Below are 24,853 nucleotides of genomic sequence, written 5' to 3' on the forward strand. Positions count from 1 at the left end.
TTTATTTAATATCTAACATACATATGGTTCATCAGTTCATCTTTCCAACTGTTTATATCCTCTTTTATTCTCTTCCAATGTTCAACTCTAGAAAGTTAATTTACCATTATCTCCCTTCTTGGCACTACTACATATTATTACCATTTTACTGCTATTTGCATCTGGGGAAAATGACTCTAGGAAAGGAAGGCCTAACAGAGAACTACCAAACACACATTTTTGCTGTCAAACATATCACTTTTATTTTGAGGTGCTTTCAAATGTTACGATTTTGTTTGGAAATCACCTAAGTTTGCATCTCTATATTAGAATTGTGACTAATTAAAAAATAATTATTTTTGGAATTTATTTATACTCATTTGATCTGAACTGGGGATTTGTCATTTACCAGGAAAATAGCATTAAAATCACAATGTTTTCTTTGCAGCCAAATAGGTTAAAAGATGGAGAAGCTACTCTCATCATTATGTATAAACTCTCAGTACCTCTTGAAAGTCATCCATTCCTGAAAACATATGGGGCCCTTTACTGGCTCTTCCCCCACGGTCTTTGCGCTTCATTTTCTTCGGCATACCTCGTCCACGACCAACATGAAAAGTTTTAACCCTCTGTTCAATACCTAAAAAAGTTAAAAGGTATTTCAGATATTATAGAAAAACAGCACACCTGTCAATATATTAGTTTGTAGGAAACAGCTTATTTTTAATAGTCTATAATGTACAGTGCATTTTTCCCCTCTAGATTCAATGAAAAAAATGAATTCAATCTTTACATTTTATTTCCTGAATACTGTGCTTCTTATTCTTTTGCATCTTAAGGGATGTTAACAACATAAGGAAGACAAGGAACTCTTTTCAATTTTCCTTAGAATAAATAATACCAAGGCTTCTTGTTTTTTAGAGAATTAAATATTATATTCATCTTTATGGAAAACACTGTAGGTATTAGTGGTTAATTTATAGCAAATTGAGTTTTTATTGATAACTTTGGGTAGATAACACATACATCTCCACGTAAAATTTATACTTGTCTTTTACTTTTGAAAAGTTGTTATTTAAAAGTATCTAAAAAGATACCCAAATGGCAATAGTTATGTATTAGGGTAGGAAGTTAAAATACAAAATGATTTTATCCAATCTTATTTTACCAAAGTCATAGTGAACTAGTAAGTTTTCAAATGATCTTAAACCTACAAAACAGCCAATGAATATATGAAAAACATGTTTCACCCCATTACAAAATTAACATTTAAAAAATAACATACCAATTTTCACCTCAAATTATAGCATGGGTAGGGTCTTGGAGAGTCTGGTATTTTCACACACTAGCAACATGTTATAAACTGCTACCTTGCCTTTTTGGATTATTAACTTGGTATGTGAATCAAAAATCTTCAAATATGTGGCTATGTCTTTTTAATCAATTCTACATTTCAGAATTTATTCTTAAAAAAAATGTTTGCCAAGATGTTTTCTGAGATATGTATAAATATGCAAGATTAATCACAGAATTTCAAAAAACCGAGAGCAACTTAAATCTCAAATAATTACTGTATTTTGCCATGTATAACGTGCACTTTTTGCCCTAATTTTTGTGGGAAAAATAAGGATAGACATTATACATGGGTAGTACTAATTTATATCTATATAAAGGATTTTAATTCCTTTAGTTATGCTTATGCATTAAAAGTATAACTCTAGAAAGCAGTAACAATATCTGTATGCAAAATAATACCCTGGAACACAATAATCAGTCCTGGTGAACTTATGACCAACTTGCAATGAAAGCAGTTGCAGCCAATGACTCAAAGAAATGAAACAAAGAGCAACGTGTATTGTTATCCGGAGTAAGACAAATGACGCTGATTGTCATCCACTTGATGAGACAGGTGATGATGACATTATTACCATAGGGTGAACAGTGCAGCTTTTCTCTTCATGCACTTTAGGTGGGAGAAATTATTGGAAAATCCCTTGGAAAATGTCAAAACAGTTTTCATACACTGTAAGCCTTAGGCTAAAAATTATTAGTATGCTACAAAGCATGGCAGCAGGGCTGCCGAGAGACACACTGGACCTCCTCCCACGGGGGCGTCATCAGACTGTGAGGCAACAGGAAGAAAAGCTCCTTCAGATGCCAGGACAGAAGAAGGCAATGAGAGGGAAGCCTCTGAAGTGGCCGGAGGTGGGGCAGGAGGCAAAGACCAGGATTCGGGAGCAGCGTCAAACTGGGATCTCTGTTTTGATCAACATGATACAAGAAGGTCAAAGGACTGCACAAGAAAAAACACTGATGATCTCTCAGGGACACCTACATGGTGCTTTAACGTTATAGAGGATGTCTGAGCATGAGGACACGAATGAAACTTTCCCCCAAGCTTCCGGCAGCCTATGAGACCCAAGTTTCAGAATTTCATTCGTATGTGACCAACTTTCAAAAGACTCACAACTTTGAGCTGTCCCAAATCACCTACATGGATGAGGTCTCACTCACATTTGATGTGCAAACCAGCAGAACTGTGGCCATCAAAGGAGCAAACACTATGGCTATTCAAATGAGTGGTCAGGAGAAAAAACACTTCACTGCTGTTCTAGCCTGTCGTGCAGATGGGACAAAGCTGCCACCTATGATCATCTTTAAAAGAAAAACATTTCCGAAAGAAAAGACTCCAAGTGGAGTTATTGTCCGTGTGCATGAAAAAGGATGGAAGAATGAAGAAAGTGTGAAAATCTGGTTTAACAAAGCCTGGTCATGAAGGCCTGGAGGATTACTTGAAAAACCAGCTTTACTTATTTTTGATCACTTCAAAGCCATGTTACAGAAAGTGCAAAAGCAATCTCAGAGGACTTGAAAACCCAACTTGCAGTGATACCTGGTGGGTTAACCAGCCAACTACAACCTCTTGATGCCCTAGGGCTCTTTCAGGCCCTAATAAAGAGAGTGGACATAGTGGATGCAGTCAGCTGATAATGATTTCATGCCTACAGGCAGGATCAAGAAAGCATCTGATGCCCAGGTTTGTGACTGGATCCTAAGATCCTGGAACAGTGTCAAGGAGGAAGTGGTTGTGAAATTGTTTAAAAAATGTAGCATCAGCAATGCTATGGGTGGAGCTGAGGACAGTGAAATTTACCAAGATGAGGAAAGGGACTCTTCAGAAGACATCAGAAATGCAGAAATTGAAGTAGCTGATACTTCTGATATTGACAGTGATGAAGAGTTCTTGGCCTTCTGTGATGTATAAATATTGTGAATTTGTTACCGGTACCTAACATTTCTTGTACGTTGTATCTGGTTCTTGTGTTTTGTAAGTATTTGTTACATAAAATTTCCTGTACCATATTATGTTAAAAAATAAATGCTAAGATTCCTTTATAACACAAAAAAACAAGTATCTAAATTTCAATAAATACATAAATTGAATTAAAAAATTAAAAGACATAAAACAGACTTCTGGCCAAGATGGAGGCCTAGGTAGACACACTGTGACTCCTCGCACAACCAAAAGAAGGACAACAACAATTTAAAAACAAAAAACAACCAGAACTTACAGAAAATCAAACTGTATGGAAGTTCAACACCAAGGAGTTAAAGAAACAACATTTACCCAGACCAGTAGGAAGGGCAGAGAGGGCTCATGGCAAGGCAGTGGCTGGTGGACCCAGCGAGGTGGTGTATTGTGGACCAGGCGGCCCCACATTTGCATGCAGATAAACCAGGCGAAACTGGGAAGTGGGACAGGCTGCACAACCTAGGGTCTCAGGGCAGGGAAATAAAGCCTCAAACCACTGACTGAAAACACCTGTGGGGATTAAGGTGCCAGGAGAGACTCCCAGCCTCACAGGAGAGTTTGTTGGAGAGACCCACAGGGTCCTAGAACCTACACAAACTCACGCACCTGGGAATCAGCACCAGAAGGGCCCACTTTGCTTGTGAGAAGTGGCGGAAGGGACTGAAACCCAGCAGAGAGCCACGCAAGTGCCATTGTTTCCTCTCAGACACCGCTCCCACATATAGCGTCACAACCCAGCCACATGGGTTCCTCTGCCCCTCACTATGTAACAGACGCATCAAGACAAAAAAAAAAAATGGCCCAAATTAAAGAACAGATTGAAGCCCAGGAGCAGATACAACTGTAACAGGGTGAAGCCAAGAGCTCCTGTTTGGAGCTCCAAACAGGAATTTGGAATGGGGCCCAGAACTCAGGGTGTCCAGGAAATATTAGGATGTCCTCACCTGCCGCCCCCACAGTTGTGGGTTGGGGGAAGGGACAAATGGAGCAGGGCCATTGGTTGCTGTTTTGCATAGCAACAGCTTTGCAGCTAATCTCTGGCACGGTCATTGAACATATCTATAACCTTTAACTGGTTACACAGATAGGTTAAATTGCTGTGGCCATGCTCTGAGACAGGGGAATGGAAGTAACTCCCCTCCCCCCCCCCCGGCAAATGTAACTGGGGGGCAGTTCCCCTGAGTTACAGTGCCTGTGTGAGAGCTTGGAGATGACTGGTTCCATGACATGGGGCCATGCCTGCCCAGACTTATGACGGCAACCCCGTAAAGCTGGAAGAATGTGAGAGTGCTGGCAAGTGTAGCCAATTGTGGGAGAAGTCTGAAATGGGGCTGCAGAGGACCACACGGCTGGGGCAGTGCAGAGAACCACAAGACTTTGCCAGAGTGGGGACTCCCACAGCCATTGTGAAGAGAGGACCACTCGGCTGTGGCAATAGAAAGGAGAGCCACGCAGCTGTGGACATGTAAGAGAGAACCACTCAGCTTTGCCAGAGTGGGGACCCCCACAGCTTTAGAAGGGGGAACCACCACCCACCTTTAGCAGAGATCCCGGCAACACAACTGATGGTGCTGGGAACTGAGAGAGGCCTATCAGCCAAGCATGGATTACTGGGAAGAACTGGGGGCTGCCTGAGCCACAGACTTCTATTTCTGTTCCTGAGATATGGTACCCCAGACTGGGCAAAGAGGGAAGGAAGGACTGTGTGTGTTTGTGGGTGTTTTAAGGGACTTTGGGATTTTGATGAAGGCATTAGGTCACTACTTTAAGTCTGAATAGCATTAAATAAACATTTCCTTTCCTTTTCACGAATCTCTGGCATTGAGAGACATCTTTCCTCTGATGGCGGACATAACGATTATAAACCTGGGGGGAGTTCCTTTTGGTAACAGTATATCGTCCCAAGCCCTGCCTTGTTGTTCTGTAACACAACTGAGCAATGAAGAGATAAGCCAACCTATCAGATGCACAGTTCAAAGCACTGGTGATCAGGATGCTCACAGAATTGGTAGAATTTGGTCACAAATTAGATGAAAAAATGAAGGCTACACTAAGTGAAATTAAGGAAAATGCACAGGGAACCAGTGGTGATGGGAAGGAAACTGGGACTCAAATCAATGGAGTGGACTAGAAGGAAGAAAGAAACAACCAACCAGAAAAGAATGAAGAAAGAAGAATGCAAAAAAATGAAGAGAGGCTTAGGAACCTCTAGGACATCTTTAGACATTCCAACATTCAAATTATAGGGGTGCCAGAAGGAAAAGAGAAAGAGCAAGAAATTGAAAACTTACTTGAACAAATAATAAAGGAGAACTTCCCCAATCTGGCAAAGGAAATAGACTTTCAGGAATCTAGGGAGTTCAGAGAGTCCCAAAGAAGTTGGACCCAAGGAGGAACACACCAAGGCACATTATAATTACATTACCCAAGATTAAAATGAAGGAGAGAATCCTAGAAGCAGTAAGAGATAAGGAGACAGTTACCTACAAAGGAGTTCCCATCAGACTGTCAGCTGATTTCTCAAAAGAGACCTTACAGGCAAGAAGGGGCTGGAAAGAAGTATTCCAGGTCATGAAAGACAAGGACCTCCATCCAAGATTGCTCTATCCAGCAAAGCTTTCATTTAGAATGGAAGGGCAGATAAAGTGCTTCTCAGATAAGGTCAAGTTAAAGGAGTTCATCACCACCAAGCCCTTATTATATGAAATGTTAAAGGGACTTATCTAAGAAAAAGAAGACAAAAAACATGTACAGTAAAATGACAGCAACCTCACAATTATTAACAACCACACCTAAAACAAAAACAAAAAGAAACTAAGCAAACAACTAGAACAGGAACAGAACCACAGAAATGGAGGTCACATGGAGGGTTAGCAACAGGGGAGCGGGAGGAGGAGAGAGGGGGAAAAGGTACAGAGAATAAGTAGTGTAGATGGTAGGTAGAAAACAGGGGGAGGGCAAGAATAGTATGGGAAATGTAGAAGCTTAAAGAACTTATGACACATGGACATGAAATGAACTAAAGCGGGGGAATGTGGGTGGGAGGGGGTGTGCAGGGCGGAGGAGAGTGAAGGGGGGAAATGGGACAACTGTAATAGCATAATCAATAAAATATATTTAAAAATGAGCAAAAAAATATTAAAAGATTTTCTTCCTGAAAGTTTGGGTTAAACACATGGATGTGTACACAGCAAAATGCAGTACTATCAAACAAACCCAATCTATTGTTAGACAAATTATGATATATCTACTTAACTGAATAGAATGCAGGCATTAAAAGCTACTTGTTAACATAAGAATGAGATACAGTTCAAAGTTAGAAGAGAAAAACAAATTACTACAGTATGAGTAATTTTTTATTTAAAATAACTGCCAGAAAAATTGTGAAAGAATGTATACCAAAAACATTAAAGTTATTATCTCTTGATGTAGGGATTCAAACTTTTTTTATCTTTGATCTTTGCTGGGTTATCTTTTCTACACAGACAAGAAGTTTTTTGCATTTGACCATATATTACTTTCATAATCTTGGGGAAATGAATGTCAAAAATAAAATTCAGCACTCAGTTCTTTAAGAGCAAAAATAGGAAGAGCCAGAAGGAAAAATCCCAATGGGAAAGGGTTAAGAGGCTTCCACATTCCTGCTATTCCCATGTGGAGTTATCTTCACACCACTGTTCGACTCCAGCAATAGAATTATAACTACAGTAGTAGATGCACAGACAAATTCATTTCTCTTTAATTCAGAAAAGCCTAGCTTTCTATTTTTCGAAGGATTTTCTAGGAAATAAAAAGCCATAGAAATAAGCAAATTTACTTAAAATGGACTCCTTTTTTCAATGATAATTAAACAATGGGTACACAGGATTTCGCTGCCCACTATTAAACCTCAGCCTCATCTTGCTCCAGTTGTCTTGAGCCAGACACACTGACTGGACATTTCTTAAGCTTGATATGACCCTTATGTGACCCACAGTTTCTATGGCAACTTGCCCTGATTTTTCAGGGACCATATGTTCTCAATATAGCAGATAAATAGGTGATGACTAGAGAAATTTATTTATATTAGTTCTTATTTCCAATCTTGAAGGACGTCCATAGTCCTAAGTACACTTGCAAAGAAAAGGTGACCACCATATCATAAAGCCTAACAAAAGAATAGCTTCCCAGAACTCTGTCCTTACAGGTCTAAAGCAGGTAAAGTAATACACAGAGCAACAGAGACAATGGGAAAAGGTAGGTTATTTTTTACCAGTATACTGTATTATACAGAAAGGAAGGGAAAAACAACAAGAAAATTGTTTCACACTTTTATATACTTTTAAATTGTTAGAATATATTTCTAATTCAAATATTAAGATATACGGATCAAAATATTTGCAGATTTTTGTTCTCAGAGTCTACAAAATAAATAAAAATTCAGGAACCACAAGAATAAATTGATCTTGAGAAAGGGCTAAGAAGTTAGCCCTTAAAGGGCTTAAGTTTTCATTCCACAGCTGCCTGTTTTAATAAGGTTCTCATATTCCAAAACAGATGGACAATTTCAAACTTACCTTGCTGAATTCCTTTCATTCTTTGTTTTTTCCCTGGTTCTTTAGAAAACGATGATCCTAACGCAATACTGGAGGGTTCTTTAGCTTGTCTGTATTGTTTCAGCTGACTGGCAAAATCTTCCTCCATTTCCTGACTGTAATTACCGAAGTTGTCATCACTGTAGTTACCGAAGTTGTCATCACTGTAGGTACTGTACTCACCATATTCTTTACTTTTATATTTCTTGTTATGTTGACTCTTTCTTGATGTCATGTAGCTTCCGGATATATATCCATGCTAAATGAAAATGGACAATTACTATTAGGATTTTTCAGTTACATATAGGAATTGATTAACATAGGACATCTTCCCTACCCCCCATAAAACTGGGAGAAAGAAGGAGATAGTTATTAGTTCTGCCTCTTGGTTAGTACTGATCTAGGACACTGTTTAAAACTAAGTTCAAGAGAGCCCAGATATAAGCCCAAGTCTCTATGGTCAATTAATATTTGACAAAGGAGGCAGCAACATAAAATGGAGTAAAAATTGCCTCTTCAATAAATGGTGTTGGGAGAACTGGACAGCCACGTGCAAAAAAATGAAACTTGAGCACCAACTTACACCATATACAAAAATAAATTCAAAGTGGATAAAAGACTTAAATATAAAACGTGACACCATTAAAGTCCTAGAGGAGAACGTAGGTAGGAAAATCTCAGATATTTCACGAAGAAACTTTTTTTACTGACTTGTCTCCTAGAGCAAGGGACATAAAGGAAAGAATAAACAAATGGGACCTCATCAAAATTAAAAGCTTCTGCACAGCTAAATAAAACAGTATCAAAATTAAAAGAGAACCAACTGGATGGGAAAAAATATTTGCCAATGATACCTCAGACAAGGGTTTAATCTCCAAAATATATAAAGAACTTACACAACTGCATTCTAAGAAGACAAGGAATCCGATTAAAAAGTGGGCAAAGGACTTGAACAGACACTTCTCCAAGGAGGACATACAGAAAATCCAAAGACACATGAAACGATGTTCAATATCGCTAGCTATCAGAGAGATGCAAATTAAAACCACAATGAGATACCACTTCACACCAGACAGAATGGCCATCATAAACAAAGCAACAAACAAGTGTTGGAGAGGTTGTGGAGAAAAGGGATCCCTAGTGCACTGCTGGTGGGACTGCAGACTGGTACAACCACTATGGAAAGCAGTATGGAACTTCCTCAGAAAACTAAAAATGGATCTGCCTTTTGACCCTGCAATTCCACTGATGGGACTCTATCCTAAGAATACTAAAACACCAATTCAAAAGAACCTATGCATCCCAATGTTCATAGCAGCACAATTTATAATAGCTAGATGCTGGAAGCAACCAAGATGCCCATCAGTAAATGAATGGATCAGAAAACTATGGTACATTTACACAATGGAAATCTATGTAGCAGAAAGAAAGAAGGAGCTCCTACCCTTTGCAACAGCGTGGATGGAGCTGGAAAACATTATGCTTAGCGAAACAAGCCAGGCAGTGAAAGACAAATACCATATTATCTCACCTTTAACAGGAACCTAAATAACAAAACAAAGAAACAAGCAAAATATAACCAAAGACACTGAAATAGAGGCCAGGCTGACAGTGCCCACAGAAGAGAGTAGAGGGAATTTAAGGGGACAGTGGGAAGGGTTCACAGGAACAAACTTAAAGGACCCATGGTCATAAACTAAGGGGAGGGTGGTAACGGGAGGAAAGTGGGGAGGGGTGGGGGGCCTGGATTGGGAGTAAAAAGGACAAAACTGTATTTGAACAATGATTAAAATAAAAAAATAATAAAAGATTGAATAAGTAATTTAAAAACTCTAAATAAACTTAAACTACTTTATTACAAAAACAAAAAAAAACAGAACAAAAATAAATAAAACTAAGTTCAAAAAGTAAATGCTATTCTAATATGATCAAATTTCATATTGTTCAAAGATCCTTGTTGGTATGTTTTATTCACTTTTTGCTTTCCATGTCCCATGTCTCAACATTTGTACATACAAGATACTTAAAAATCCACACCATCATATGTGAATTCCTTCCCCCACAAACAGAAAAGGTCTTTCTGAAAGTAAGAAAAGTTTAGTAAAAAAGCTTGGGGGAGGAGTAGAAAATATATATAGTCTCCTAACATTAAAAAGTTCCCATTTACACATTGGAGTATATTATATTTAATAAAAAACTACATGTTTCAAAGTTTTATAAAAAGAAAATGTTTTTTTCTGAGGTCTAATATTAAAAATAGATATTCACTTGAAATGAAAGACATGTAGTAAATAAACTGCTCAGTAGGAACTATTACAATATACCTTATTAACTTGACGACTTCTTTCCTAAAGCATATGAAAACAGAAAACATACTTCAGTTCTAGAAGTTTATTTAATGACAGTATTCAAGCCTATATCTATTCACTAAAACACTTTTATTAGTTCTGTCACACCTTCTGTCAATTTTTATGAAAGAAAAAAACTGCATATAATTATAACTTGAGAATCCAGAGAAACCCAGATGATGACTCATCTTCAACTTAGTACATTTTAAATGTGATATAAAAATACTGCCATGGCAGAATACCAACAAAAGACTATGTGTTTTTAATAAAGTGCAGAGAAACATTAAGTTCTTTTCCGTAGAGAAAATATGTAACTAATGCAGTCAAGAAAATCAATTAGCTCATCAATTTAAAAGTTTGAAGACACTATTAGATTTTTCACTTATTTTAAACACTATTTTTAAAGTTTATAAACTGTTCTGAGTCTACCACTTCAGAAATTCAGAGAAGGAATCAAAATTAGACAAAAGGCAGTGTCTGTGACATTTCTAAAGAGGTCAATAAAATAAAACAAAAAGTAATTACTTAAGTTAAAACTTAATTAGTTGAATGGTACCGGCATTTCCTTTTATAAAAATGTAGTTACATTGATGCTTCAATGATATATTTCAATGCTATGACTAAAAATTACTGTTAATGGGTATAAATTCTTCTCTAGAGATTACAGATGTTTGTCACAAAATCCTTTTTCTTAATATTAATTTGATTTTTTCATAGCATTTACAAAAATAATCTTCATATTCCTCATTTTTAAAATAGAATTATCCCTAGCTTTCAGGTTATCTCCTCCCTAGTTTTCCCAACTGCAAACATTCCTAAGGGCCCTTGAATAATGTAAACACCCCATGCCAGGGCTCCCCGCACAATGGAAGACTTCTAGTGTGGCTTCCTGAGGGTCAGAGAGCCACCCACACTGACTACAGAGCAGCCCCATTAGTGACCTAGCAGAATGTCCACTTATGCTGCACATGTTCACCATCTGAATGACCAAAACACATGCACGAGCGAGGACCTAGGAAATTTTTTTAAAGCCCTCATGAAAAAAGATAAAAGCAATGAAAAAGACTGTTAAGTTCTACTACAGGATATAGTTTCTCCAACCACTGTACTGACTGATTATTAGGCTATCTATACTGCTAGAAGGCCGTTTCTGCCAACCAAGATCTGGCCCCATGCAATCTCTTTAATGTGAAATGAGGGACCAGGAGGCTCTGGACAAAGATGAGGAAAAGGGAAGCTATATTGAGTCCTCTAATATTAATACTATATTCTATTTTTGGCTTGTCATTTTGTAGAAGTTGTATGAGTAGATACCTGTATTTTAAGAAAATGGGGCTTTTAAGATGTACTTAGGGTATTTTCTAATCTTTGTGGGTCAACTCTAAAACACATGTAGAAGAAATAGTATGGAACTTTCTCTTCTTCTAATGGCAGAGTACATAATTAATTTAGAGCAGTCTTCTTCCTAAAAAACATAGAAAAGATAGACAAAAAAATTTTTTCGAGTCCACTGTGGCTATCAGAGAGCTAATAATTAGTGAGGGATTACTGGAATATTATCTATGGAGCAGATGAAAATCCCTAAGCGACCAGCATTTATAGCTGTTTTTGCTCTGAGAGCATTAGCCCATCATGAAAAATCAGTCATAAGGTCCAACAGCATTTCTGATCTATAGGAACAAAAGGGGAGTCAGAGTCTGGGAAAAAGAGAAGCCTTAGCACCCCCCACCTCCCAAATTTGGGAGAATCTCAAAATGTGATTCAAAGGCTGCAGTCCAACCTTCAGTCATTAGGTGGCCCAGAAAACTCTCAAATCCTGACAATGGAATAAAGTTTGTATGAGTCAGCAGGAATCTAGAAAAAGCAAGTGAAAATCCTCTCTGAAAGACATGACTATCATCTTAAGCCTCAAGTTATGTATATAAAATGCACTGTATACACTACAAAAACAAATAAACAAACAAAAACCCAGGCGTATAAGACCCCATAAAAAAGAACCACAAAAGCAACAGGCAAAAGAAATACAGAGTCCAGATGGTGGAATTTATGTGACATAAATTTTAAAATATCTGTGTTTGCTATTTACAACTAAAAGACATGAGAATTTTAGAAGGTAAATTGAAAATACAAAAATTACTTTGAAGATATAAAAAGAAATCAAATAAATCTCTACATGTGAAAAATACAATTACTGAAATGAAGAACCTAACAGATAAGTTTAAAGGCAAATCAGATCCCCTAAGGAGAAGAGGAAAGGAGAAGACAGAGATAAAGGATAAAGCAAAGCACATGCAGTAAAAGGTTAATCACAGGAAATCTGGGTGAGAGACAAACAGGGGTGCATTCTGGTCACTTTTTTCTAAACTTTTGTGACAAATAAAAAAATTACTAAAAATGAGAGAGAAATAAACAATTTCCCAATAAATGAGGGCGAGAATTTATTGACGGCAAACCCACACCACAAGAGATGATTTAAACTCAGAAGAGCACTGGAAATGAAATGTGACTATATACAAATGATCACTCTTTTTTAAAAATTTCTTTAACTGAGTTCTTGAAACAAAATTGCATTGAATTGCATTGAATTACATTGACTCTGTAGGGATATATAATAGTCAATACATGACAATATCTATACTGTTTAAGAAAATATGTGTCACGCCCTGGCTGGCGTAGCTCAGTGGATTAAACGCAGGCTGTGAACCAAAGCAACGCAGGTTCGGTTCCCAGTCAGGGCACGTGCCTGGGTTGCAGGCCACGGCCCCCAGCAACCGCACATTGATGTTTCTCTTTCTTTCTTTCTCCCTCCCTTCCCTCTCTAAAAATAAATAAATGAAATCTTTAAAAAAATCTTAAAAAAAAAGAGAAAGTATGTGTCACTTAAAACAAATGCCCTATTGTTTGTATGTACTAACTGTCCTTCACAGTGGCCTTAAAGAAGGCTATGTATTTATTACAGTACTTCTGCCATTGTCTTAAATATTCTGTATCTCCTCTTTTGGAATTACTTTCAGTGACAGCGTATGAATCAAGAGCTTATAAATCTCAATACTTGATATTTTCTGAAATAGCAATGCCCACCCTGAGTATTCTTCATTCACTGGAAGAGTTCACAAATGAATTTTGACTAATTCTAAAAAATAAATCCAAGTGCAAATGGTGAAATTTAGGTATACCACACCAGTGTTTGCTGAAATAGCACTAATTTAAAAATTTTGTCATTAGCAGTAAAATAATTCTAATGAATAGTTGTTCAAATGTTTTGAGAAGTGGCAGCATCATTCACTTAAAGATCGTAGGACACGCTGAATATGTATGTATATATACACAAATATATATTCTTATATGTACCTAGCTACATAAAATTATTAACTAGAGTATAATTCTTTCCAAAGTTTAAAAAAGACATTTTATTAAAACTTATTTATCCAACGGTCACTGAGCAACTTCCACTCTAAAGATGGGAGTAGAGAAACAGAACAGGAAGAACTAGAACACATGTAACAATGTGGTTTCTAAGCTCACAAGAGATTGGAAAACCAAATTACATGAAAGAATACATACAGCATTTGCAGACGAGCATATTAACAGATTGGCAGAAACTAGGCCTCAGAAAGTCTGGGGTTTTTCAAATAGAAGCACAATGACCTGAACATTCTCCAGTGCTCCTGGGAATCTTTCTAGCACAAGTGATTTTTATACTGAAGACTCTGTTCATACAGTACAACATATTTAAGACAGATATAAAGTTTATCATGTTGTTTTAAAATGTTTTGTGTTTAAAACTCTTCAAATAATTTTTCAATTTAAAGAGGTAGATATCACAAAATTTAAATGTTGAAGCCTTAACCTCCAGTACCTCACAATGTATTTAGAGATCAGGACTTTAAAGTGGTATGATTAAGCAACAAAACAAACAAGCAAGCAAAATAGAACCAGAGACATTGAAATTAAGAACAAACAGACAGTAACCAGAGGGGAGGTGGGAAGGGGTAATGAGGGGGAAAGGAGGAAGGGTTTTCAGGAACATCTATAGAGGACACATGGATAAAACCGAAAGTGAGGTAGGATCAAGCAATGGTAGGAAGTGGGGACAGCTGGGGTGGGGGAGAAATGGAGACAGCAATACTTGAACAACAATAAAAAAAAGCTTAAGAAAAAGAAGACTCTCATTGGTATTTTGATAGGGATTGCAGTATGTGTATTTCTTTAGGTAGTAAAGATATTTTGACTATACTAATCCTTCCAATCCATGAACATAGTATATATCCTTCCATTTATTTGTGTCCTCTTCCATTTCTTTCTTCAATGTGCTTAATTTTTAAAGTGCTTAATGAAATATTTAATTTTTAAAATGCTAAACTTGTGCTAAAGCGCTAAAGTGCTAAATTTTTAAATACACAAACTTGATTTTAAAAACTTGCTAACGGGGAGTTGTCAATGAGTACAGAGTTTGTTTTGCAAGGTAAAGTTCTGGAGATTGGCTGTGCAACAATATGAAACTACTTAACACTACTGAACTCTACACTTAAAAATGGTTAAGATGGTAAATTTATGTTAAGTGTATTTTACCATGATTAAATCTACAAGCAAAATACGTTAATAAATAAAGTGGTGATTAAGACTGTCATAGTGGGCCCTGATCCAATATGACTAGTGTCCTCATAAGAAGAAATGTGAACATGCAGAGACACACCAGGGGTACATGCTGCATAGAGGGATGACCACATGAGGACACAGTAGCAAGAAGGCGGCCATCTCGATAAGCCAAGAAGAAAGGCCTAAACAGTTCCTTCCCTTATCCTCAAGGAAACCACCCTGCTGTCACCTTGACCTTGGACTTCTAGTCTCCAGACTGTGAGAAAATAAATTTCTGTTGTTTAATCCACCTGGCCTGCAATATTTTCTTATGGCAGACCAAGCACACTAATACAAGATGTATTAAAGCATGTAACTTATAAAATATTTTTTCAAAATATCAGAAAGCAAAGAATAGAACTGAAGTTTGATTTTTTCCCTTTTTTAAAAGCAGTATCTCAAAACCACAATGAATACAGTTTCATACACATTAGGAAGTCTATTATTTTAAAAATCCCATAGAAAATATCATTTGACAAGGATGTGTAAAATTGGAAATCTTCATACATTGTTGGTGGGAATGTAAAACGATAAAGCCTTTGTGGGAAACAGTATGGTGGTTCCTCAGAAAGTTAAACATAGAATTACCAAGTAATCCAGAAATTCCATGGCTATGAACATACACCCATGTTGTGAGAATTACTCACGATGGCCAAAAGGTAGAAGCAACCCAAGTGTCCATCAACAGAGGAATGAATAAACAAAACGTTGTAGCGCTGACTGGTATGGCTCAGTGGGTTGGACGTCGACCAGCAAGGTGAAAGAGCACTAGTTTGATTCTTATCAGGGCACATGCCAGGGTTGTGGGTCAGGTCTCAGGTTGGGGGTATATGAGAGGCAACCAAAAATGGATGTTTCTCTCCATCTTGTTCTCTCTCTCTTCCCCTCTCTCTAAAAGTAAATTCTATAAAAATCTTAAAACAAAATGTAATATATGGCCCTGGCTGGTGTGGCTCAGTGGTTGACTGCTGGCCTGTGAAGCTAAGGGTCACTAGTTCGATTCCCAGTCAGGGCACATACCTGGGTTGTGAGCCAGGTCACAGTAGGGAGTGTGAGAGGCAACCACACATTGCAGTTTCTCTCCCTCTTTCTCCCTCCCTTCCCTTCTCTAAAAAATAAATAAAATCTTTTTAAAAAATGTGATATATGCATATAATAGAATATTATTCATCCTTAAAAGAAAAAGATTGATACATGATACACTACAACATGGATGAACCTTGAAAAGATTATAAGCATAATAAGCCAGATACAAAAGGACAAATACCGTATGATTCCACCTATATGAGGGACCAAAGACACAAAGTATAACAGTAGTTATATGGGGATAGGGGAGGGGAAATGAGGTTTTATTGCTTAGTGGGAACAGTCTCTGTTTGAGATGATGAAGAAGTTCTGGAAATGGATAGTGATGATGGTTGCACAACACTGTGAATCTACTTAATGCTACTGAACTATATTTAAGAATGGTTAAAATGGTAAATTTTATGTTATGTATACCTTATTATGATAAAAAAGGTAATACCTGAGAAAATGTGATGTCATAATCCCTGTAGAAACTAGTTCTTTTTTTGTGGGAACTTTCTGCATGTTCGACATCTGAATCAAGGCTGTAGTCTGAATTGTCATCACTAGATGGAGAATTATGCTAAAGAAGGAGAAAACAAATATGTTACCTTTACAAAGAGAAGAATGTTGATTTTTTAAATTTTTTATTATATTATAGAATACCCATGGGGATGTGAAGTACAGCATAGGAAATGGAGCAGCTAAAGAACCTATGCATGACCCAGGGACATGAACAATAGTGTGGGGCCGGCCTGAGACAGTGGGGGTTAGAGGGGGACAAAGGGGGAAAAATTGGGACAATTGTAGTAGAATAATCAATTATACATAATTAAAAAATAAAACAAATAAGATGAGAATATTTCTAAACCTACCCAGTCTCCAATGAGGTCTTTCATATACAAAACTTTCCTGCAGCCTCTGTTCATGGTATTTCCCAACAGTGGAACATTTTCTTCCTTTCTTTTTTTCAAATTCCATTTTTTAAAAATATGAACTCTAATCCTTACTCCTGCCTACCCTTCCTCAGTGTCTTTTCTGTTATTTGAACTGTAAAATTAGCACATTGCCAAATGTCTAACTTTGTACACTACATTTTATTACATAGTTTTCACTTGATAATTGTTTTATGGCTATGATCAATGTACCTAATCTCACCAAATAAAATCAAAGCTCTCTGTAGAATTAATGTATTTTTCCTCTTTAATCAATATATTTACCATAACACTAGCCAATAAATTTGTATACACTATCTGGTTATTTCAGACTAGTTAAAGACTCTACAGACACATAAATTAACAAATCTTGTAGGGAGAAAGTTTAATAAAATGAACCTTAGGGGAAAAGGGGTCTGGGACTAGCCACAGTATCCTGGAAGAAAGAGGTATTGAGCTGAGCCTTCCTACCTGAGATTGTATATAACCTTCTAGTCTGGAACAGAGGGCAGCCAGTAAGAGAGAGGCCTGGGTTGCAAGCAAGAAATCAGCACATTGAACTGGTATGATGTTCTACTATATTTCTAACAAAACTTAAAAATTTTTCTGACAGCAAAACAGATGCTAGAATGTTCCCTCTTCATTAGGCCATGTTATTTGTTTTCTGTGCAAGAATTGCTTTCTCGTACAAAATCAAATGTGGTGTATACTTGGAACCAACTGGTAGAATTTGTGGGTTCAGTAGAAATGGAGCCTTCTCATACTCAAAGTAGGGAATTTGTGTTTTCTGTCTCTGAAACTTCAGTTCATCTTTACACACACGTTTGAGATGCCCCTCTATTATATACTAATTTTCCATAGGCATTCAGTCTATATCTAAGTTTATTTCCTGCTCTGTCGGTCCGTCTGTTTTCCATGCACCAGTATCACACTCCACTCCTTTAATAACTGAGGCTTTCCTATGTCATATAGTATGTTAGGGTCACCCCATGTATTATTCCTATTTGGGTGTTCCTATATATTTCTGCATGGTAGTTTTAATGGTAAGTCCACAAATTTGTTATTCTTCCTACCTTTAAGGCATGGGGATTCATTCCTCTCCCCTTGAGTGCAGGCTAGAACTAAAAACTCCTGTCTAGCAAATAGAATGTCAGAAGTGATGGCATGTGCCTCTGAGGTCAGGTTATAAAAAGACTGTAGCTGTCATTATGGGGGCTCTGCTGCTTGCTCTCATTGTCAGTTCACTTGCTTGGGAGGAAGCCAGCTAAGACATTGAGGCATCCTGCAGAGGGTCTACATGGTAAGGAGCCAAGAGAGTGAACTTGGAAGAGTATCCTGCTGCAGTTGAGCCTGGAGATTATTACAGCCTCAGGAGAAATGCTGAGCTACAGCTACCTAGTTAAGCTTCATGTACATTTCTGACCCACAGAGACAGGGAGATAAATTTTTGTTGGTTTAAACTTCTAAATTGAGGTAATAAGTTGTTGCAGCAGCATTTACTAACATGATTGTGATGTCCCAGAAGGCTGTGCTGCCATAACAAGTATCTACTGTAAAAGGTAGCAGTGGTTTGAGAACCAGGAAGCGGATATAGACTGGAAGGACTTGAAGCATTAATTGGTGAAAATCTGAATTGTCTTGAATGATTGTTAGCAAAATTAGAATGTGTGGCAACTTAAAGGAAAGTAAGAGCCCTGGCTGGTGTAGCTCAGTGGATTGAGTGCCAACCTGTGAACCAAAGGGTCTCTGGTTTGATTCCCAGTCAGGACACATGCCTGGGTTGCAGGCCAGGTCCCCAGTGGGGGCCACGTGAAAGGCACCCACACATTGATGTTTCTCTCTTTCTCCCTCCCTTCCTCTCTCTCTAAAAATAAATAAATAAAATCTTAAAAAAAGGAAAGTAAGAAATATCTTACCAAAATTGGAAGAAGGGAGATCCTTGTTATGTAGTGGTAGAAAAATCAGCAACAATGTTTGTTACATTCAGGAATGTGAAAAACAGAAAATGTGTCTAGTGAGCTAGGTGATCTGGTTAAAATTTTGAAAGTATCCATCTATGAGGACAGATAAATTAAAAGTTTCAAAAGTTTTTACCCTTAAAATATCTAATTTTATTTTTGTTTTTCCTTTTTTCTTTATTAGTTTGGCCCACGGTTCATATAAGTTGTTGATTTTTTTAAACAACTTGTTTTTCATCTAATTTTCAAGTTTTTCTTGTAACATTACTATGTCCCTCCTATTTCTTTTTTTCCTACTTAAAATATTTTATTTTATATTCAAAACTGTTTTATACAAATAAATACATATACATGTATTTAACAAGTATTCAAAGTAGGTCTTCAAACTAATCTAGGCTATAAAAGTAAGATTTTTGTTTGCTTTTCCAAAAACACTTTTGTCTCCTACTTTTACAGAAAGTTGGTGAGTCCTATCTACTCTCCTTTTGGCTGAAGAGAAAACCCATGGTTAGAGAAAAAGGTCCTACTTAAGATTAACAATACATGGCACAAAGGCCAGGATTCAAAACCAGTTCTTTGATTCCAGAGTCAGTTTTCTTTCATGATCGCAGGGAACAATATTTTTCTTTTTCCTTTTTTTAAATATATTTTATTGATTATGCTATAATCAACAGTTGTCCCATTTTCCCCCCTTCATTGCCCTCCACCCTGCACACCCTCTCCCACCCACATTCCCCCACTTTAGTTCATTCATGTCCATGTGTCATAAGTTCTTTAGCTTCTACATTTCCCATACTATTCTTGCCCTCCCCCTGTTTTCTACCTACCATCTACACTACTTATTCTCTGTACCTTTTCCCCCTCTCTCCTCCTCCCGCTCCCCTGTTGCTAACCCTCCATGTGACCTCCATTTCTGTGGTTCTGTTCCTGTTCTAGTTGTTTGCTTAGTTTCTTTTTGTTTTTGTTTTAGGTGTGGTTGTTAATAATTGTGAGGTTGCTGTCATTTTACTGTACATGTTTTTTGTCTTCTTTTTCTTAGATAAGTCCCTTTAACATTTCATATAATAAGGGCTTGGTGGTGATGAACTCCTTTAACTTGACCTTATCTGAGAAGCACTTTATCTGCCCTTCCATTCTAAATGAAAGCTTTGCTGGATAGAGCAATCTTGGATGGAGGTCCTTGTCTTTCATGACCTGGAATACTTCTTTCCAGCCCCTTCTTGCCTGTAAGGTCTCTTTTGAGAAATCAGCTGACAGTCTGATGGGAACTCCTTTGTAGGTAACTGTCTCCTTATCTCTTACTGCTTCTAGGATTCTCTCCTTCATTTTAATCTTGGGTAATGTAATTATAATGTGCCTTGGTGTGTTCCTCCTTGGGTCCAACTTCTTTGGGACTCTCTGAACTCCCTAGATTCCTGAAAGTCTATTTCCTTTGCCAGATTGGGGAAGTTCTCCTTTATTATTTGTTCAAGTAAGTTTTCAATTTCTTGCTCTTTCTCTTTTCCTTCTGGCACCCCTATAATTTGAATGTTGGAATGTCTAAAGATGTCCTAGAGGTTCCTAAGCCTCTCTTCATTTTTTTGCATTCTTCTTTCTTCATTCTTTTCTGGTTGGTTGTTTCTTTCTTCCTTCTAGTCCACTCCATTGATTTGAGTCCCAGTTTCCTTCCCATCACCACTGGTTCCCTGTGCATTTTCCTTAATTTCACTTAGTGTAGCCTTCATTTTTTCATCTAATTTGTGACCAAATTCTACCAATTCTGTGAGCATCCTGATCACCAGTGCTTTGAACTGTGCATCTGATAGGTTGGCTACCTCTTCATTGCTCAGTGGTATTTGCTCTGGGACTTTGATCTGTTCTTTCATTTGGGCCCTTTTTTTTTTTTTGGTCTTGTTGTGCCTGTTAAGTATGAGGGGCAGGGACTTAGATATTCACCAGAGCAGGGCAACCCACATGGCTGGGTTGTGACGCTGTATGTGGGGGCGGGGTCTGAGAGGGAACAATGGCATCTGCTCTGTTCTCTGTTGGATTTCAGTCCCTTCTGTCACTTCCCCCAAACAAACTGGTCCTTTCTGGTGCTGATTTCCGTGTGGGTGGGCTTGTGTACGTTCTAGGACCCTGTGGGTCTCTCCAACACACTCTCCTGTGAGGCTGGGAATCTCTCCCAGCACAACCCCCACAGGTGTTTTCAATCAATGTTTTGAGGTTTTATTTCCCCAAGCTGGGACCCCAGGTTGTGTGGTCTGTCTTGCTCCCCAGTTTCGCCTGGTTTATTTGTGTGCAAATGTGGGACTGCCTGGTCAGCCAGCCACCTTGTGCACCATGCCCTGCTTCACCATTGCCGCCTTGCTAGGTCTGCCTGTTGCCACTCTGCACCCTGGGTCTGCCAGCTGCCGCCTGCGTGGCCCGTGCCACCACTTCTTTTTGCTTCGACTCCTCTTTGCCAGAAAGCCCAACTCCACCCCTCCTACCAGTCTGAATGAATGTGTCTATTTTAACTCCTGGCTGTCAGACTTCCAGACAGTTCAATTTTCTGTCAGTTCTGGTTATTATTTTATTTCTAAATTGTTGTCCTTATTTTGGTTGTGTGAGGAGGCACAGTGTGTCTACCTATGCCTCCATCTTAGCCAGAAGTCCTCCCTCCTATTTCTTCAGTCTTACTTTGCTGTTTTCTAGTTTTTAGTACTATAGTTCTATAATTTTCCTTCTGGTAATCACTTTAGCTGTACTCCAATAACACTTAGATGTCAAGATTTTATCATCATTTTCATGAAATTCTGTAGTTTTAATGTTTACTCAGTTTTGTATACAAAAAGTATAGCAAGTATTCAAATTAAAAAACAAAGGCATTTTTGTTTTTGGCATTCTTGACTTTGTTACTAAAGTCTAGTTTTATTGCATTGTGGTTTAATATTTATTTTTGTGCTATTTCTACTCTAGCAAATTAATTTGAGTTTTCTTTGTGGCCTACAATATGGTTTGTTTGGATGTACTTGGCAAGGAAATACATTCTCAGGATATACAGCTTACTATATATTTATTATATTTCTTTAATATCCTTACCACCTTTTCATCTACCTGGTTGATTGTTTTGGGTTAAGAGAGGTATACTGGTATATCTCCTGTTATTAGTGTGTTCCTTCCTATTTCTTCTCATAGCTCCTATAGTTCCTGCTATAGGAAGGTTTGTGTTTTGGGTGATATGAAATATTAGTATCTTCACTGTAAGTTGTAACTACTAACATAAAATGCCCTTCTTTGTTTCTTTCAATGCCTTTTTGACCTAAACTTGACTTTTTCACATATCAACATTGTGACTTCTACCTTCTCTTTCTTTCCATTTGCCTGTGTAGCTTTACCCATTTTAAAAATCTTTCCTTTGTTCATAGCTCAGAGTTGGACTTTGCATTGTTTGGTATATCTTTTGGTATTTAGGAAGATGTGTGTTTGAGAGACTTATTATGCATGAATAAAGAGAGTGAAGCAAGGTAAGGATTTGGGTTAATAGACCCCCTCCACACATACCTACGTTTGGGTAGTTACCTCTTGGAGGGGTGGAGCTGGCTCCACCTTTACCTGTCAATCAATATGTAACTCCCTCAACCCCATCCCACCAACTGTATAAGTCCTCAGAACAAAGGAAGAGTCCTCTTTTTTTGGCCACCTGGGTGTTTACACCCATCCACTGGCGACCCTGCTTTTGTCACCCTTGCTTTTGCTTTCCCATTAGAACTTAGCACTAATAAACTTTGCTTACACGATAGCAGGCTTGCTGATCTATAATTCTTTACTGCATCAGTAAGAATGGAGTTTCTGGGAGTTTCTACTGTGACATGTAAATGGTGCAGTGACTCAGATTTCACCCTTTTATCTCCAGCCATTTGGACACTGTGAGTACAGTTTCTCACCTTTGGGGTAAAGGAAATGCTGTACTCTGGGGATAGGGCATTCAAAGGTCTTACTCCTGTATTTGGAGGTAGAAACAATGAAATCTAAAATAAGTGTCCAGTTCTGCCCTGGCTCCAAAGACAAAAAAGGCAATTCTTCCCTCTGACCCAAAAATCCTTGGCTGTCCCTGTGTGAGTGGAAGCCTCACAGAGGTATCTGAGGTCCATGCCTAAGGAGTGCAGAGGCCTCATAGGGAACTCCCGTCACCCACCACATGTATTCCTTAGCCTTTTCTGATTCTAAATCTGGCCAAAAGAAAAGTCACTTAGATCATAGGCCTGTTATAAGCTTGCAGCATCTCTCCCCCAGGTGTCTTTTAGCATCTCCCTCTCCTAGGTGGTTTCTCATAGCACCTTTCTTTTCTCTAGCACTTCAATTTACATTCAAATACCCCTAGCAGGACCTGCTAGGAGGGACAATGTTACACTTGCTAGGTGAAGGTCTTGCTCTCTCCCTCTCAAGAAACTGCTGCACCCTCCGGCAGGGGTCAAGCACTTAAAAGCCACTAGGGTGCTTGCTTCAACAAAGATGTCCATGAGAGGATAAGCTGGGATGTGGATGAATACAGAATGCTAGGTTTCCCACCAGCTGCAAGCAGAAGTCCACATCAGAAGAGGCACATTGTAAAGCAATCACCTTCTAATCCTTGCAACATATTCCCCACTTAGGTTTAGTTCTCTGTAGAAGGCAAGATTTTAGCCCTTAGTGGAAACTGCCGGCTTTTCTAGGTTCTTTTCTCCTAATTATGCTTTTTCTTCACACAAATTTGCTTCATTCTTAAGTTTCCCCCTCTTCATTTCATAATATACTCCTTAGGTGAAATGTCTGGTAACCTAATCATGTTTAAGTCTTAAGAGAATTATTATGCATAAACTATTTCCCTTATACTGCCATTTTGCATTAACCTGAATCAGTCTCTTCTTTACATACTGTTTGTTTACAAATAGAACCAATATTGAAATTAAACAGTAACCCCTTCTTCTGCTTTCTCTTTTTCATTCCTAGGATAATAATTTGAAGTATATCCTTTTATTCTCAGCTAATGTCTATAAGGTAATCAATAAGCTTATCCTGCTTATCTGTACTCTTCTGTTTTTCCTGACATTTTGACAGTTGCAATGTTCTGATAATAGTATTCTGCCCCTTTGTGTCCATTTAGTCCTAGTTTTACAAGTAAAATATGGGTGTGTGTAGATCATTTTCATTTTCTCACCCAGTCATTTTGGTTTTCTAAACTTGTCCTCTAGCAGATTCTATAGGAAGGCTCATGATAATATTTCCCGAGTTCTATCAAAGTTTTTCTGAATACTTTCTATTTGAAGGTTGGTATTCAGTTGGATATAAAAAATCTTTTGCTTACATTATCTCCTGGCATAAAAGCTTGACATCAAAAATTTTTATATAAATCTGGTTTTCTTTTCTTAATAAGAGACTTCATCTTTTTTTTCCTAGATGACCAAGTGACATTTCCTCCAAATTCTATTTATGCTATTTGATTATAATTTGTATTGTTTTAAGATTTTCAAAAGCATTTTGAAATATCAGATTAAGTTTTTTATATGTTTTATGATATTCTTTCTTTTCTGGAAGACTATTATTCTCTTTTTATAATAACTACTTATATGGAACGTGATCATGGTCATTATCTTGTTGTTCAGGTGTAAAAGGAGGAATGGGCCAGAAAGCTTTCCTGGCTTCACTTCTCTAGGGTTCTTTCTTCTGATGTCAGCATGAAATATTAAAAAATATAGCTGTGTATCTTCTGAAATATGCTTCCCCCATTTCTTTCCTCAGCCCTGTGTGCTTATCAGTATAGGTTCTACTCCCCCTGGTCACTTCCTCAGGGTGGGACTGCCCCAGGAAAAAGATTGGGTTAATGAGATCAACAGGCCCAGACCATTCATTCCAGTACCATTCAATTTTACATGGTCCTCTTACATTCTCAAGTGAAACAGAATGACGAAAGCCCCTCTCAGCTTCTGTTGCTGTTTCCAGTTTGACCCTCAGGCTTCTTCCATGTTCACTGGGGACCTGCCATTTGAGCGGAACACCTACTGGAAATTTGTTTTCTGGAAGTTCCTTTACCTTCCCTCTG

General features: G+C 37.8%; 1 protein-coding gene across 2 annotated transcripts in view; it reads right to left on the bottom strand.

The window, feature by feature from the left end:
• ZC3H6 (zinc finger CCCH-type containing 6) overlaps window positions 1–24,853 on the bottom strand; it is a 61,277-nt gene that overhangs the window by 15,642 nt on the left and 20,782 nt on the right. The window contains exons 3-5 of one of the 2 annotated variants that reach the window (XM_036028272.1): window positions 16,378–16,500; window positions 8,050–8,125; window positions 486–619 (exon numbers count right to left, since the gene is read on the bottom strand). In XM_036028272.1, coding sequence (XP_035884165.1) covers window positions 486–619; window positions 8,050–8,125; window positions 16,378–16,500 — 333 coding nt within the window. Of the gene's footprint in view, window positions 1–485; window positions 620–7,848; window positions 8,126–16,377; window positions 16,501–24,853 lie in introns of both variants that reach the window. The other variant, XM_028514414.2, reaches the window with a different exon arrangement.

The sequence above is a fragment of the Phyllostomus discolor genome, chromosome 6 (genome assembly GCF_004126475.2).
Source record: "Phyllostomus discolor isolate MPI-MPIP mPhyDis1 chromosome 6, mPhyDis1.pri.v3, whole genome shotgun sequence".
Classification (NCBI taxonomy): domain Eukaryota; kingdom Metazoa; phylum Chordata; class Mammalia; order Chiroptera; family Phyllostomidae; genus Phyllostomus; species Phyllostomus discolor.